Consider the following 16,470-nt stretch of genomic DNA (forward strand, 5'->3'; position numbering starts at 1 on the left):
AACAAACTAGCAGCAATGGCGTCGCAAGAATCTATTGCCATGCAGAAAAAATAAGACAAAAACGGTTAGTGTTAAATCCATCAAATCCATACTTTTGTTACTGGGTATAATGAAACAAGTTTATCGTGAAATAATTGTGTATTAAAGAAACCCATAGCTTAAACATTTATAAAATATAACCCGGTCCACCCAATTGAAAACGTTTTAACTTAGACCAATAAAATACACCTTTCACCAAAGTAATAAAAATAATTGAACGTATAAAAATACTCGAGGAATCATTTAATTTAACAAAAAAAATGGAACTAATAATTTTATCGAATACGCCGCCGTTTCTAAGGTATCCCGCCGAGCTCGGTCGGCGGCCATTTTGTTTTGACGGCCATGTTGTTTCAATCCCTTTGCGCGTCGAATCCCGCTCGACAGATATCATCGTTTATCTTTAGCATTTGTTCTATAAACGACTCGTCCGCCATTACATTGGCTAGTTTACAAATAATTTCGAGGAGCTCGTCCGGCTTGTAGTTTAATTGTACGTTGCAAAGCTTGATATCTTCAAGAGCGGATTCTGGGATCTGGAAGAAAATATTTGAATAAACGATTAGGTCATAAATTTTCCTGTAAAATTTTCGAAGGTAACTTTTTAATGTTTTGGAATGACCGAAATACACTAACATCGGGTCATTGACATATCATAAAATACACTTACGTCCTTAGTGCTGATGAACGAGCTAAATTTGTATTTGGTTTTCCGCTTCTCTGGGCCTTCCTCGAAGAACAACGTGAACTGTTCCTCCACCCCTCGTCCTCCGATCGGGAAGTACATCCCGGCCCGAAGGTGACCCTTCTGGTCTCGCGACAAGAGACTTCTGTACAAATCATGCTTTATAAATATTTTTGACTATCATCATGTGCTATAGCAAAATTGTTGTCAAAGAGTAGTTTTCTCACCTAAAGTTGTAAACAAGATTCCTTCTCTCGGTTACGTTGACGGCGTCTTGGTACGGTTTCCCGACAAACACCAGGGAGATCTGGCATTTCACGATGCCGCCGCGAGTTTCCCGCTCCTGCCACTCCACATAACCGGGGTTGTCCTGGTTGAACGTGTAGTTGTATTCCTTGCGACAGTGCGGCTCGTCCATCTGCGTGAACCAACCTGCAGGAAAAGACAGTTAGCAGTCAACATCTGCCTTAGGTTTCTGAGCGTGCGAAGTGGGAGATTCGGAAGATTCCTTACCGGTGTGTGGATACGCCCCGTCTGCCATGACAGTGATGATCCTCGGCACATGATAGCCGGGATCAGCCAGCATCACGCCATTGCGACCGTCTATTTGGATTTGCACGCACACCATCACGTGCTCCTTCTCGGCGCCTGGCATCGCGGAGGGACACGCGGCCGCCACATACTGCTGCACTTCGGGGACGGCTTCCTCGCACGACACCAGCGATGTAGCGCGCACGAACCCCGGGAACCCCTTCTCGAGGCGGCGCCATCTCCGGATCAACTCAAAACCGAGCCCGACGCACGTGTGCTTCTTGAGATGTAGCTGCGGCGCGTATCGCTTGTAGAGTGCGGTAAGCGGTTTGTTGGCGCGGCTGTAGGCGTCATAGAGATGAAGAAGGTTGGCGATCGAGTCGTAGTTCTCGGCGAGCAGCAGACGGCGCAGCGCGGTCTCGGCGAGCGTGGCGAGGTCCTCGTGCGGGCGCGCTTGGAGTTGCAGCGGACGGCGTGGAGCCCCCCAACGCGCTCGCGGCAGGGGCGCGGTCAGGTGATACTCCCCAGCGAGTCAACTGGGCCATTCTGCTCCCCATCGCCCCACGGCCGGCGCACCCGGCTCTCTCTCCTTCTTAGACACCTCCTCATCATGCCGCTCATCTCCAGAAAATTGGACGCTTTGTGAAAGCGTCGCACACTGCTGCCCCAATAATAATGGTAATGGTTTTTCACGCTCTGAAAATAAAAAAAAGGTCTGATATCAATTGTGCACTACTATTGTAAAATTGGTCGATCAATGTATCGATGTTTTTTGACATGCACGGTCACTGAACTCATAGACAATTCTAAAATTAAAAAAAATTACTAAAAATGTCCACCTTATTACTTTCATAGATGTCATAATAATTCGATTCGTTCAGCGTCTTTTATTGCGTTGGGATAGGATACAATGAAAAGAGACAAACATTGAACAGAAGATCTTAATATTTCATAGAAGAATTAATAAGCTTTGCATTATAAAATATCCAACAGTCGTAGTTTTAATAAGTAGGTAGGTACGTGTAGGTGTTTTAGATGAAGGCAATAGGCACGAAGAGTTACATTTCAAACGAGTGCGTCCGTCTAAATTTAGAAACATTATTTTGTGTGAGTCTTCCGTCATGTTTATCAGGTCTCAAGGTGGTAAGTGATTAATCACTCACGATCTTGTTCATACACGATACCTACAGCTCTATTTTAAGTTTTTCAAACAAAATAGTTTAAAGACGGTAGTTTATTTATAAAAAAAATCGCATGTCACAATACCGTTGCGAGAGAATTATAAAAAAAAAGTAACCCCGCGTTTGTTTGAAGGCCATAATAGTTTATTTTCGAATCGATTGAAATTGTCATTCGAACTAATCCTTCAAAATTAGCAGCGAAATAGATACCAATTGTTATCGCTAGATATGCGATCAACTCGGATCAAAGATAAGTATATGCCAATATAGATATGCATTACGTTGCATGTCAATGACCATGAATAAGTATAAACGGTATTAGTATTTGGCTAATAATATAGCTATAATATAACCAAGCTCACGCAACCTATGGAGATTCAAACACGAGGTCTGAGTCTGTTGCTTAGTGTAGTATAATGGCTAAATCAATCCTTCGAACCGGAATGAATGTTTCGTGGCAGGGTGGTGATACCTACCCTTGTGAGCTTACAATATGCCCTTTTAGTATACGTTTTATCCACTTAAAGCATCAAAAGAATAAAAACGTAACCATGATTGAACAGTCTATGGGTTAATATCGCATTTCTCATTTCAGTAATGTTAAAAATAAATAAACTCAAGTGCAGTTTTAGTACACGTAATTATTGGTGGCTCTCACCAAGAATCCGGATCTTTGTGAGCGATTTTATTTAAAATCAGTCCAGACCGTAGATACCGCTATTTAAATCTATTTCACCATAGCGTTAAGTCGTTACTATGATTATAAATAGGTACCAAAGAGTTTCAAAGAAAAATCATGACTACATTCTGCATTCCACATTGGCGGTTCATTTTTCTGAACGCGTCAATACAGTGAGTCACTGCGCAGCTCTGCCGCGTATCAGAACAAAGTGCTTTGTACTGAAAACGTATTGTTTATGACGATATTTTCCGAGAATATGCGTTTTATGATTTAGAATTGTGTATCAGTTTTTTCAGTCTAGATTCGAACTTTAAATCGAGGTTATTGTGTATTTTTCAGGGTTTAGGTATTCTGATAAGTTTTTTTTTATGAAGGAAGGATTACCGGTGGCCCGGTGTCCTTTCCAGTTTCACCAAGACAGGTGGGCGAGCACGGGTTTAGCCAGGAGAAGATGGGATTTGTTAACAGCTGCCCTAACGCCTCCAAAGGAGACCTAACAACTCAAGGGCAACTGCTTCGCGAATAAAATAATTTTTGAAAACTATAATACCTGATGCTTAACCATACCACGTGAATTCACAATAAAAAACCTAGTAAATGCTAAAAACACACGTAGGTAATGCATTTGCGTAATATTGGAAATTGACATGTCGCAAATGAGGTTCCACGTTGACGAAATCTATTCGTATTCCATATATGACTAGGCAATGATTCGCGTAATAAAGTCTAGTAAAGATATGCCACTACATTTACTGGTTAACGATATGTAACTAACATTTACAGGTAAACATTTTCACGGTAGTAACGTAAAGAACAAAGAATATGATACTCTATGTAGAAAAGAATAGAGGTACTTATTTAGCAGCTTACGCACGATGTATCACGTCCGTGCTAGTTTAGTTACATGTATATTATCTTTGTTTTCCACTATTATATTATCTTTCGCACAGTTTTATTATTAAAACAGCAATGTTTTCATCATAATGGCCAGTGGCCCGATCACACCTGTCGATTTAACAAACAATAACATGTTTTGAATCGATCAAAGTTAGTGGTCACAACAATTGAGGGTAGTTTGATAAAGTATTTTCTTTCATTGTTTTACTCTATAATGGAAACTAATGACCAGCTTGAATAGGTATTTCGAACAATGAATTTATTTATAGCGTTTATACAGTAACCAAGTAATGGTTAAATTCTTCCTCATTCATGTGCCTTATAGCGGTGGAAACGATTTGGCTGTGCCCCTGGCATTGGTGACGTCAGCGAACGTAAATTATTAAATAGGAAATATTCGCCCTGAATCAAGAATCTCCGACTTATCTAAATTTTAAAGCACTGTCACTCTTGACAGGGTGGTCGTGATCGTCTTGTAGTGTTGGAGGGGGCAGACTTGAAGTGTCTCACGATGTCTAGCAATCCCTTCCTGCTCGAGGCCAAAAGCACATACAGGTTTTCAAAAGAAAATATAGGCACCGATTACAAAAAGCAGCCTATCTATCGCAAACCTAGAATTTCGGGAATAATTTTAACTGCATATTCTTGGAATGGTTGTTATCTACTGATGATCGGGTGCGCACGAGCCCACGCAGGTAGGTACCACCAATTCGCCCAATTGGCCCATGAAGCAGTAATGCGTTGCAGTTGGAAAGCTGAGCGAGTCATTGTAAAGCGGAGACTTAGAACTCATGTCTCAGGATGGATGACGGCATTTACATTGTTGATGCCTATGGGCTTCAATAACCGATCAACACCAGGTGAGCTCGTTCAATTATCTAAGCTTTAAAAAAACACATCCAGCATAATCCAAATAAACGCAAATGGGGCTTTTGTAAATATAGTTACGCTCATGCAATCAGACGACCCTGTGCCCTATTGAAATTGAACTTCAAATTATAGTTGTTGTATTGTTTTCATAGACAAACAACGTAGGCCTGTTGTTAATATTGAATAATTTATTCGATAATGCCCGGGTTTTCGTTAGACTTATGATGTTGAATATATTATGTAGGTACCTGCTTATAAAAACATTGTAAAAATCTTATAGCAACCAGACCTTATAGCAAATAGATGTATCTATTTACGTATTTTAATTGCATTGGTCATAGCAAAGATCTTTCGTATTATTCCCCCATCCTCTTTATGTCCAAGTCGTCGTGGCCTAAAGGATAAGACGTCCGGTGCATTCGTATCGAGCGATGCACTGGTGTTCGAATCTCGCTGGCGGGTACCAATTTTTCTAATGAAATACGTACTCAACAAATGTTCACGATTGACTTCCACGGTGAAGGAATAACATCGTGCAATAAAAATCAAACCCGCAAAATTATAATTTGCGTAATCACTGGTGGTAGGACCTCTTGTGAGTCCGCACGGGTAGGTACCACCGCCCCGCCTATTTCTGCCGTGAAGCAGTAATGCGTTTCGGTTTGAAGGGTGGGGCAGCCGTTGTGACTATACTGAGACCTTAGAACTATATCTCAAGGTGCGTGGCGCATTTACGTTGTAGATGTCTATGGGCTCCAGTAACCACTTAACACCAGGTGGGCTGTGAGCTCGTCCACACATCTAAGCAATAAAAATAAAATAAAAAACCAAATACAGACAGACATCTTGGTAAGGAAATCCATTGCCAAAGATGTAAATCATTCTCACAGCCGCATCCACGATCACTAAGAATATAGATCGTTATATCAGCGTATATCTTTCCTTACAATCTCTAAACTGCTAAAGTAATGTCTTCATTCAGTTTGCTGTTACTGTATGTTTTACTTTAGGATTGTTACAACAACAATATTACGTAGTTTGTTTGTACTGGCGTCGATGGATAGAAAAGCTAGCCCAATGTTGAATTATAAGCCCAAACAATTTGCTACATCACCGCTAAATCCGAACATACCTATTCTGGAATAACTCTTAATTTTTTAACCGACTTAAAAAAGAGAAATTTCTCTATTCGACTGTCTTTTGTATTAGAACTTTTTTCAAGGTACACCGGCATTGATGGATATTTATTTGAAAGCTGCTGCATGTCATGGAGTGACATTTAAATTTTATCATTATTTAACCAATAATTTTTGAGTTATCTCCAAAAATACATCTTATATTGATTTCGATTATATTGATGATATTCTCGTTTTATTTTATTTGAGCCTGTTTTTGTTTATTAGATAGAAAAATATATTATAATAAGCTAAATTTTCAAGTCAGTCCACTATCCTCAAATGCCTTTCCTAAATTATCTTTATGTTTACTTTAGTATAGCTGAAACTTTGATACTAAATGTCACAATGTTAACAAAGAAATACCTATTAATTTTTTCATAAGTAAATGAACCTTCACATATTAAGTAAACATTTGAAAGCGCACATAATGGGTTAGTCAACTAACGCTAACTTTTTTTTTTCTCGGGCCGGGGGCCGAACCTCCTACGAGGTCCCCGCGCCTAGGGGGCGCGCGGGGTATGTGAGACTCAACGATCTGCAGGTGTTGAGAGCAGATCGCGGGCCCAAGGATTTTAGGGCCCACCCACTAAACGACTCCCCTGCACTCTTACACCCGACGTCCGATCTCCGTCCGGGGTCAGAACCCGTTCAGAGTAGGGGGGTTCCTGCGGTCAACACTACAACCAGACACGCGGCGCCACCCCGAGGACGCCCGACCGACGGGTCGTCGAGGCGATAGTCGACGACCAACGACGTCAGTCTCCGCGGTACGGCGGCCCTACCAGGCCGCCCGGGCGGTGCCGCTGGTGTTCCGGGATACCCCGCTGGGCCAGAACCAGCCTGCCGGGTCGGAACGCGATACACCGCCGACCGGGTTGCTCTTCAACAGTATGTTCGGCGACGACAGCGACGACGAAAATGCGGACCGCATCGCAGTCCGCAGCCGCCGACGCGCCGTCCCGTCCTCCTGGTGCCAGCGCGCTAGAGTGGCACTTGGATTAACATCCGTACAACAAGTTCGTTGTAACTCGTATTCTTCCTACAGGTGATAGTGTGGCTTGAAGGACCAACAGATATTGTTGAATTTTTTTTATTAGTTATGCTATTATATTTAAATGCAACGATCAAAAGTTTCCCGAGCTCTAGATGGGAACACGAGCTCATAGACAGAATATGGAAATAGAATAACTGGAATGAATGATTGCTTCATGCCTAGAAGTTGGTGGCATTCACCAACACGCGCTCATGACAAATCCACTACCTAACGCATAGATTTTGTTCTTGTTTCGAGGACTTCATTCTCCATTTCTCATCCCTATTTGAGGTCATTTAATACTTAGATTGATAAACAAGCTCAAGGTCCACATGGTGTTAAGTTACCGCAGCCCGTAGACATCAACAATCTAAATGCGGCCACATGCGACCAACATTGGGACGTCAGTTCTAAATCGCGGTATGATTTCTCTCTTTAGTTAGACACCGCTATGTTACGTTCTCTGATACTGCATTTATTAATTGAATGGCGTGTGTATCCGCTAAATATTAAGTGAATCCATTCACTTATGTATCATAATGAGAAAAAAAAAACAAATTTGACTGATCCTCGTCATATTTTGTGAGTGAATGCTAGTGTAAACTGCTTTAAGCCGAATTCCATTTTATCAGCGTAACCTAACAAAAACAAGCACTCCAGGCAATCGAATACGTAATAAAGATTAATTTTGGCGACAAATTCGATAAGACAGTGGCCTGTTTTTTGTTTTGAAGTCTGATTTTTTTCTGTTACAATACACGAGGACAGCACGTGTAAATTTGAATGATACAATCAAATCACGGAATAGATAAATAAGGTTGGAATGGTAATGTAGGCGGGGCAAGCGTGCCACAGTTATGATAGAACAAACATAACTCGACCGATTCTTTCATTCACCGCGTTTAGTGCGCTTCGGACTACTTGGCGAACAGATCTCCGCTTTATAGTGCCGTGTTGTGCAATTATAACTTGTAAAACAAAAAATCAGACATCAAGTATAGAGCGAGGAGGTATATCTTTCGATCGGTAAGTCGAAATTACCATTTAATTACAATATTATTTGTCTAAAACATAAAAATATACTGAGCATTATGAAATTCCAAACATTAACAATATTATTGCAGCAAGTTATAAATAGCATACATTGCGCGATGTGTACTCGCCCAATGAACGCAATGACCAAGTCAGCTTCCAATGTACTACATGCATTGCGTTCTCTACACTTCAATCTTTGAAATTTCGGCCTTTGCCCTGATTGGCCGTGCAGTTTGTCGATAGTGAGGTGACCATGTGGTAAAATCATCGACAGAATTCTCGACTATATTTACATTTGACATGGATAATTTTTGCATTATTTTATATTTAATTAATGATACCTAGTATATTCTTAGTGAGACGTATTTTGAGTAAAATAAATATGTATTATTATTATTGAATTATTATCATTGAATTAAAGTGAAGGTATAATATAAAGGGACATGTAGACCTCTAATTTACGGGTATTTACTATATTGTCTAAGACGTATTAAAATCTAAGTAAAATGCTATTTGACTTATGCAGTAAATTAAAAATTTTAGGTTTCCTAAAGAACCTAACGTCAGGGAACAATGGATTGACGTGACAGGTAGAGGAAACTGGAGACAAAGACGAGTACTATTTGCTCTAAACATTTTACTGAAAATGATTTTATCATAAAAAAAATCAGAATACACTTAGTTTTGAAAAATTCATTCGCAATTAATAGCAAGCGCCAACTGCTTAACAAATACGTTTTATTCCAGCGACAGTGACTATTTGTAATTAATAAAAGTAAAATAGTTTTTTTTTTCAATATTTATTTCATGTTTCATTTTCTCCATTCTTTCATCAGATAATTTATCGATAAAGAATATCGATTTTATCAAGCACTAGCGTGTATGAACATTTTTATTGCCTTTTTGCGTGTGTGAGTGTGTATGCCTACGGGTGTTTTGTGCTAGTTTGCGAACGAATATCTGTCCTGAGATTTATGTGTGGGTGTTTTTGTTGTGTGCGAAATACTTGTAATCACAGTGTGTGTATGTGTAGAAATTAAAATAGTGGGGATGAAGCGGCGACACTGGTTCTAATTTCTAATACAAAATTAGAGCAAAGGCCTTTCCAACCTTATTTATCTATTCCGTGAATCAAATCATTAATTTTATGGTTAATGATAAAACGTCGTTATGTACTGCTTCGTTTTTCGGTTTATCTTCAAATTCAACAAGGAAACCACGCAAGTACATGTTTGAGACTAATTCGAAGTTCTGTGGCAGTTTCGCTGATACGAGACGTCATATAACCCATGTAGTTATTTGAATTTAACATACCTAATCTATTACGAAAACGGACAGTTATGTGCATGTTTTCGTGTAGGATTCGCTATAAGCTTGTCTTAACTGGAACTGCAGGATCTATAGATATAATATTACGCACAGAGTCATGTGTGTATTTGTGCGAAATACTCGTTACTAGGGTCGAAAAGTTCTCGAGCGGAAGCGGAAAACAGCGTGAGTAGGTCTCCCACAAGGTGGACCGACGACCTATAGAGGTTTACGAGAATCCGCTAGGTGCAAGTAGCATAGGGCTGGTCGCTGTGGCGAGGCTTGGGGGAGGCTAATGCCCAGCAGTGGACGTCTGTGGTCTGAAATTCGTTGCCAAAACTCGTAATAAACTGGCCATTACAAAACATATTTTAAGAGATATCGTACTGTACATATATCCTTCTGTAAACACTTGGCCGTATCAGTCACAAAACGTCATCTGGTAAACATCCAGCCTAATTATTTCTAACACAGCATTTGAAACTTCACCTTTGCATATCGCCATTAATATACCACGGGGGCGCTAGAATAGTTTGAAAAAATCTATTTCATAACATATTTAGGCATGGTGAGGGCGTGACGTGCCCGGATTTTCCTAGTAAGCCGTAAAACGAATTTGCGACCGGTATAAAGCGGCCTTTAACCAGCATGGTCCTGCGAACATCCGACGAGCGACTTAAACTGGTTCGCTTTCGTGATTAATGTTTATTTTAAACTATCATCCATGGCGTATGATGGATACGGCATGATGATACGCGGCTAACGTGGCCTAAAATCGTTGAAAATTACAAGGGCATTTTACAACACCAAGTTTACCAAGAAGGACGCCTTTAAATAACGCTTGATGAAGCACTTGAGACGAAAAGGAAGTTACGTCCGGTAGTGTTATACCCGATCCTGTAGACCGAATGGTAAATAGTCGACGTCACCCAAAACACGTTATTACGGATCCTCCCGATCCGTTAACGGTGCTTTTAGGTACCACAAGCACCGGTCACCGTCCTCGTCGACCCCGTCGCTTGCGACGAAGGGCTCGACGAGCGAATCAACCCACAGACACAGCCCACTGAGTTTCTCGCCGGATCTTCTCAGTGAGTCGCGTTTCCGATCCGATGATAGATTCTGCGAAGCACTGCTCTTGCTAGGGCCAGTGTTAGCAACACTGCGGTGTGAGCTCACGTTAGGGCGAAGCTGAAATAGCCTCTCAAGGCTATCTGCATAGGTAGGAAAAACAAAAAAAAACCGTAGTGTGATCCCATGGAGCGTGCACTACGGTTTATTTTTATTTTATGTTATGTTTTATGTTATTAATATTTACATATGAGACTTTTTCTATTCGTCTTCGAAAATAGGACTCTCCTCTTTCCCTAGAGTATTGTCTGTCTTGGACTACATAGATCCAGTTGGGTCCAGCTTGCCGCCGGACGTCTGCTCACGCGGTGGGCTACTTCTACAGCGAACGTTAGCGTGAGTTTTTCGTCCCAGATTCCTCTTAACGACATCGACCTATATTGGCAATTTGCCTCACAAATCTCGAGTTTCGACACTTCTAGTACGTATGCTTTATTTGGAGTTTTGTATTTATGGTATACCGTTCACGTTATATTTTTTTATTTTTTACAGCTTAGATGGGTGGACGAGCTGACAGCCCACCTGGGGTTAAGTGCTTACTGGAGCCCATAGACATCTACAACATAAATGCGCCACCCACCTTGAGATATAAGTTCTAAGGTCTCAGTATAGTGAACGGGTGCCCCACCCTTCAAACCGAAACGCATTACTGCTTCACGGCAGAAATGGGTCCTACCACCAATAATTACGCAAATTATAATTTTGCGGGTTTGATTTTTATTACACGATGTTATTCCTTCACCGTGGAAGTCAATCGTGAACATTTGTTAAGTACGTATTTCATTAGGAAAATTACTAAATTAATTAATAAATTAAAATTACTAAATTATTAAACTAGATTTTAGAAGACAAACTGCATACCGATTTATGACTTCGTTTTAAATGTTTAAAATGAATTTATAGTTACAATTCGGCGAAACTCCAAAATTACGTCTTTGTTTTCGGGATCTGTTCCGATCATCCGCACATTCGCGATTCTATTTTAATTTATTTAAAACGATAAGTGCCTATTTATGTTTAATTAAGGCTACTTATACGTATATTCTGTCGTGTCTGTGAACCACGAAAACTGTAAAATATTCGAATTATCGAAAATAATATAGTGGAAATAAAAAACGTGAGATAAAATTTTAAAAATATTTTGAATACTTATTATATTTATGCTTAGTTTAGCAGGTGAGGTTAATTTTATATGATTTTTTATCACAGCCCACCTGGTGTTAAGTGGTTGGCGGAGCCCGTAGACATCTACAACGTAAATGCCGCCACCCACCTTGAGAAATGAGTTGTCAGGTCTCACTTTTAACAGTACAACGGCTGCCCCGCCCTTCAAACCGAAACGCATTACTGCTTCACGCCAGAAATAGGCAGCGCGGTGGTACCTACCCGTGCGGACTCACAAGACATCCTACCACCAGTAAATGATATTAATAATGTTTTCATTTCAAAAAAAAACTACACTAGAAGCCAAAATGTTATTGTGGGTAGGTGGGACATGTGCTAAAGCCTACGATTTCGACGGTTCGAATTAAATTCAAAATTGTGCCTTTATATGTTTGTTTTAGGAAAGTTTTCACTAATCTTTTGTTTACATTTCGTTGCCGTGTTTTGTCGAAGCGATCTTCTAATTTATTTTATGTCTTTCAAGCGAAGGGTTCCGTTCGTTGAACTCGAAGGGTCAAATACAGAATACTTTATTCGGGTTTGATTCGGTTTTTATATCGGCGCAGCTAGCTAACATAACAAAGCCGTGTGCACATTGTGGTGAAATAGATTCGCAGTATGTTTAACACGCTTTATTTTGCTTGGGATTTTATTTAGATTTGTATGGGTTTATTTTTATTGCTTAGTTTGGTGGACGAGCTCACGGCCCACCGGATGTTAAACGGTTACCGGAGGCCATAGACGTCTACATCGTAAATGTCGCCACCTACCTGGAGATATAAGTTCTAAGGTATTCGTTTTTACAGTAAAACGGCTGCCCTACCCTTCGAACCGAAACGCATTACTGCATCACGGCAGAAATAGGCAGGGTGGTGGCACCTACCCGTGCGCACTCACAAGACGTATGTAATGGAATCTTTGAACGTCATTATCACTGATTTCAAGACACCTTCCGATTATTTTGAAATCTGTACGCGCTTCCGTTCGAACGTATCTGAATTAGTCCATTAGGCTACCGACGATTAGGTGGGAGGAAAAAAAACCCGCGCATCAAAAACTCATGACAATAGAGTAATTTAATAACTTCGCTCTAATATCCTGACCAGTGTATCAACAGGATAAAAAAGGATGAAATTAAGTACTGGTTCGACTTCCTATTTAAACGTGTTTAGCTATATAGAGTAGAGTTCTAACGATTTCAAAGCGCCTAAGAGAGCTTCTTGGTTAAGATTTTTTTTTCATTCTAGGAAATAATAAAATTTATTTTGAACCTGTCTATTATTTTATAGGTTATGTTTATATGTTGTATTGTGGCTATCTCTATATATAAAAATGAATTGCTGTTCGTTAGTCTCGCTAAAACTCGAGAACGGCTGAACCGATTTGGCTAATTTTGCTCTTGAATTATTTGTGGAAGTCCAGAGAAGGTTTAAAAAGTAATATGAAAATATGAAAATTCCCGGAATTATATAAAAATAACAATTTTGTTTTTCCTTCGATGTGTCCCCCGTCGGACCGATTCCCTTTGTTTGTTTTAAGTTTATTTTATACAAAAGTTTAGTTCTTTTATTTTTCGATTGAGGCACTACGAAGTCTGCTGGGTCAGCTAGTATTGGATAAAATAATAAATTCAAAGTCTATCTTAGATTTAGATAATTTTAATGTCATCCACAAAGTTATCATTGACATTTAAAATTCCCAGCGTGAGCTGTCAAACGCCTGCTACAGGAAATATCACTAGCACATTAAACAAGTTACTGACTATGTATTAATCTAAAGAAACGCAATAGACTAATTTTATTAGATACGATTTTTTAATTATTATTTATATTGCACTGCCAAAATCGAAAACGGCTTTATTGACCTCGGAAACGACAGAAACCTTGTACGCTATGCTTAATAGGCCGGAATTTTTTTGGGAATGTAATATCGGTTAAGCGTATGTCATTAAATAATATTAATTGTAAGTTGGAGAAAATTAGCAATGGCGCAACGTGTCCGTAACAAAGTATCATTAATTGATAACTAATGCGTCTTTGAAATTCATTACCGTTAAATGCGGTCAATAGTAAGTAGATGTGTAGCGCGTAATGGTATAAGAAATCGCGAACTCACGCTCGCACTTCATATGACCTTTAAAATGCAGTTTTTTTGTACCTAGTCGAAATCCCACGTAACGCCATGGCTGCGATAGCCAAAACGACCAGCGAAAACTACGTATTTTTTTATGAATGATGGATTACTGGTGGCCCGGAGACCTCTCCAGTTTCAGCAGGACAGGTGGGCGAACAAAGGCTCAGCCAGGAGGGGTGGGGTTTGCTAACAGCTGCCCGAGCGCCTCCAAAGAAGACCTAACAACTCAACTAAGGTAATGACTTCATAATGACTAATACCAGCTGTTATATTTTTTTTATTATGCATGAAACACTTTTGAATTGAGTGCTAATTAAAAATTATTTTATGATTACTCGAGCCTGAATTAAAAATCAAAAAGAAAAAATGAACACTATCACTAGCCATTATCGTGGTTCCTGGTTCATGATAAAATGCAATATTAATTTTGTAAAAAAAACCTTATCACATTATTTGCTAATTTTTCATTAAACAAATTTTGAATTCGCAAAGTCGTCACACGTTGTGTTCACGTGAATTTCTGTGTAGTGCACGTGACACTGTCAATGTTTAAGAAGTGAAAGTAATTTTGGCGGGAAAGTAGGTTGACGTTTAAAACGACAGTAAAATTCGAAGGATTTGTTGTCATTATTTTATAAACGTGTTACATCCTAGTAGTTAGTCCATCATAATTTTTTAAAACTGTATCGCTTGAGAATTATATCTTTAATTTTTTATGTTGTATGTCACAGCTGTCTTTCAATTTATCGTTCTAAAGTCGTTTTAATTTCCTTTCGTTAAGTACTAGTTTCGTTTTTAACATGCTAAAAATATAGTTATTACAAATGCATCTATTAAATCACGCTAACAAAAAATTCTTAAAAAACTTTTCAAAGTTAAATCGCGTCGTCTTTGTTTACGTACACGAGCGCGCGTGTTAAATCATTATTAATATTGCCACGAACCTGGTTCTTTCTACGTTATCAGTGTTGATACAAAATCAAATAGAAAATATTTTAAGATTTAATTTAAGTTATAAACTCACCCATACAATGGCTAAAGCCAAATAAAAAAAATAAAACTATGAAGCTGCCTTTGGGCGCGCTCTATCCAGCGGTGTGACTCCGGCGACTACAACACACAAACTGGTCGTGGAATAGCGCCTCGCTCGCATTAATATATTTGCGTTAGAAGCTAGGACTTGACACTCTTGACAGTACTAGTTTAATAGCTGTTGCTTGTGCCGTTTTATTTAATTTAATTTATTATTAACGATATGTGGAGGCCTATGCGAAAGCAAAACAATCTTTGCCGATGTTAAATGCTTAGAAAAATTACATTAATAATATGTACCTAAGTATGAATGAAGCTTATTAATAAAGGCTTCTTTTTATGAACGATATGTGGTTGTTGGTTCTTACTTTTACGAGTTTTATTATAAGTCGACCTTGGATGGTTATTTTTTGTCGTTGACGACCGAAACATTTTTTTTCAAACAGGAGAAATACATTTTCGCTCACGTACACACATTGATGTGATAATACTCTGTGGAACGTATGTACCTAATTTAGAACGAATTGGGTAATGAATATTATTTCTAATTATGTTCAATACAACTTCGATGCAATTACGCAGATTTTGATTTAATTTATCTATACAATTAGGCCTCATTAGGCTAGAGAATCGTATTAACAATAATTATAGTCGATTTAGCAATAATAAAATTAGAAGATGCAGGTCTTGTAGGCGATCTTGACCCCTTGATTTTTTTCTCTATAAATGGGTAATTCAATTTCACGACGCACCTAGTATTAAGTGAATCGGATAACGGCATCTACTCATGCAGGCTGACTATTAGTGAAATCACCAGGATTTAACAAGAATTTCAAGACGAAAACAACAATATAAAAATGACCAGATATTTACAAAAAAATGACAAGACTTTTGTTTATGCAAAAAATTCAATTATCATTTTAAACGAGTGCTATTTTTAATAAGCTGCTACATTAAGGCGTTATAACGAAAAGCATAACGTGTTTTCAAACACTATGACCATGTGTTACAAGCTACAAGATAACGTCGGTCGTGGCGTCCATGGCAACTGCGCATGTCAAAAACAGAAACCCTGTTTCCCCCAATGAAGTAGGAAACCTATGGAAATGAAACGTCAACCAAAATTTCGTGCCACTGTGACGTCATCTGGCCACAAAACATGGCGGCTTTAGTGCTGTACAAAAGATTTCAATGTTATCAGGTTTTATCGATAAACGTTCTTGGCTCATTTTATTTTAAATATTGTTGAGTATTATTTATTTGTAGGATTTATACTTTAATGGGAAGTAAGTAGGTATATTATTATGTGCAAATATGATATGATTTAGATGGGTGAAATCTAAGACAAGTTCGTCCTTCGAATTTGCCAAGTAAACGATATGATGATTTTTAAAAGTTGCTACACTGATTTTATAAAGTTGTCGTTTGTCGCCAAACATAAAGATATGGCGTAGTTCAAAGCCATCAGCCCATTTCTAGCATGCTAAATGTTATCGTATTTTGAGTACGTGTTTTTCTTAGACTATAACAATCTATTTTAATTGTTTTGCTGACTCTAAAGTCCGTAACAT

At 39.0% G+C, this 16,470-nt stretch overlaps 1 protein-coding gene and 1 long non-coding RNA gene across 4 annotated transcripts in view; one reads left to right on the plus strand and one right to left on the minus strand.

The window, feature by feature from the left end:
- Positions 1-119: 119 nt before the first annotated feature.
- LOC101740269 (uncharacterized) lies at positions 120-15,062 on the minus strand. Of its 3 annotated transcripts, none has more exons than XM_004924357.5 (5): positions 14,892-15,062; positions 1,238-1,951; positions 952-1,156; positions 710-869; positions 120-575 (listed from the first exon to the last, which is right to left on the minus strand). In XM_004924357.5, exons 2-5 carry the CDS (start codon positions 1,377-1,379, stop codon positions 393-395), a joined length of 690 nt encoding a protein of 229 aa, XP_004924414.3. In that variant the 5' UTR covers positions 1,380-1,951; positions 14,892-15,062; the 3' UTR covers positions 120-392. The 3 variants fall into 3 exon arrangements, with proteins under 3 accessions (XP_004924414.3, XP_037876027.1, XP_037876034.1); XM_038020099.2 differs by having other exon boundaries at positions 710-866; positions 14,892-15,053; XM_038020106.2 differs by having other exon boundaries at positions 710-883; positions 14,892-15,053.
- Positions 7,901-16,470, plus strand: part of LOC134201828 (uncharacterized) — a 35,426-nt gene continuing 26,856 nt past the window's right edge. Inside the window, exon 1 of the long non-coding RNA XR_009977083.1 lies at positions 7,901-8,122. This is a non-coding gene — a long non-coding RNA (uncharacterized LOC134201828). The remainder of the gene's footprint in view (positions 8,123-16,470) is intronic.

Source organism: Bombyx mori, chromosome 3, assembly GCF_030269925.1.
Source record: "Bombyx mori chromosome 3, ASM3026992v2".
NCBI lineage: Eukaryota > Metazoa > Arthropoda > Insecta > Lepidoptera > Bombycidae > Bombyx > Bombyx mori.

Bases quoted from the DNA above. Each gene is read 5' to 3' on its own strand.
- LOC101740269 (XM_004924357.5), bottom strand. From the start codon at position 1,379: ATGCCAGGCGCCGAGAAGGAGCACGTGATGGTGTGCGTGCAAATCCAA. The intron at 1,157-1,237 runs GTAAGGAATCTT...CTTTTCCTGCAG, and splicing joins CGGGGCGTATCCACACACCG to GTTGGTTCACGCAGATGGAC. The intron at 576-709 runs GTAAGTGTATTT...ATTTTCTTCCAG, and splicing joins CGTTCATCAGCACTAAGGAC to ATCCCAGAATCCGCTCTTGA.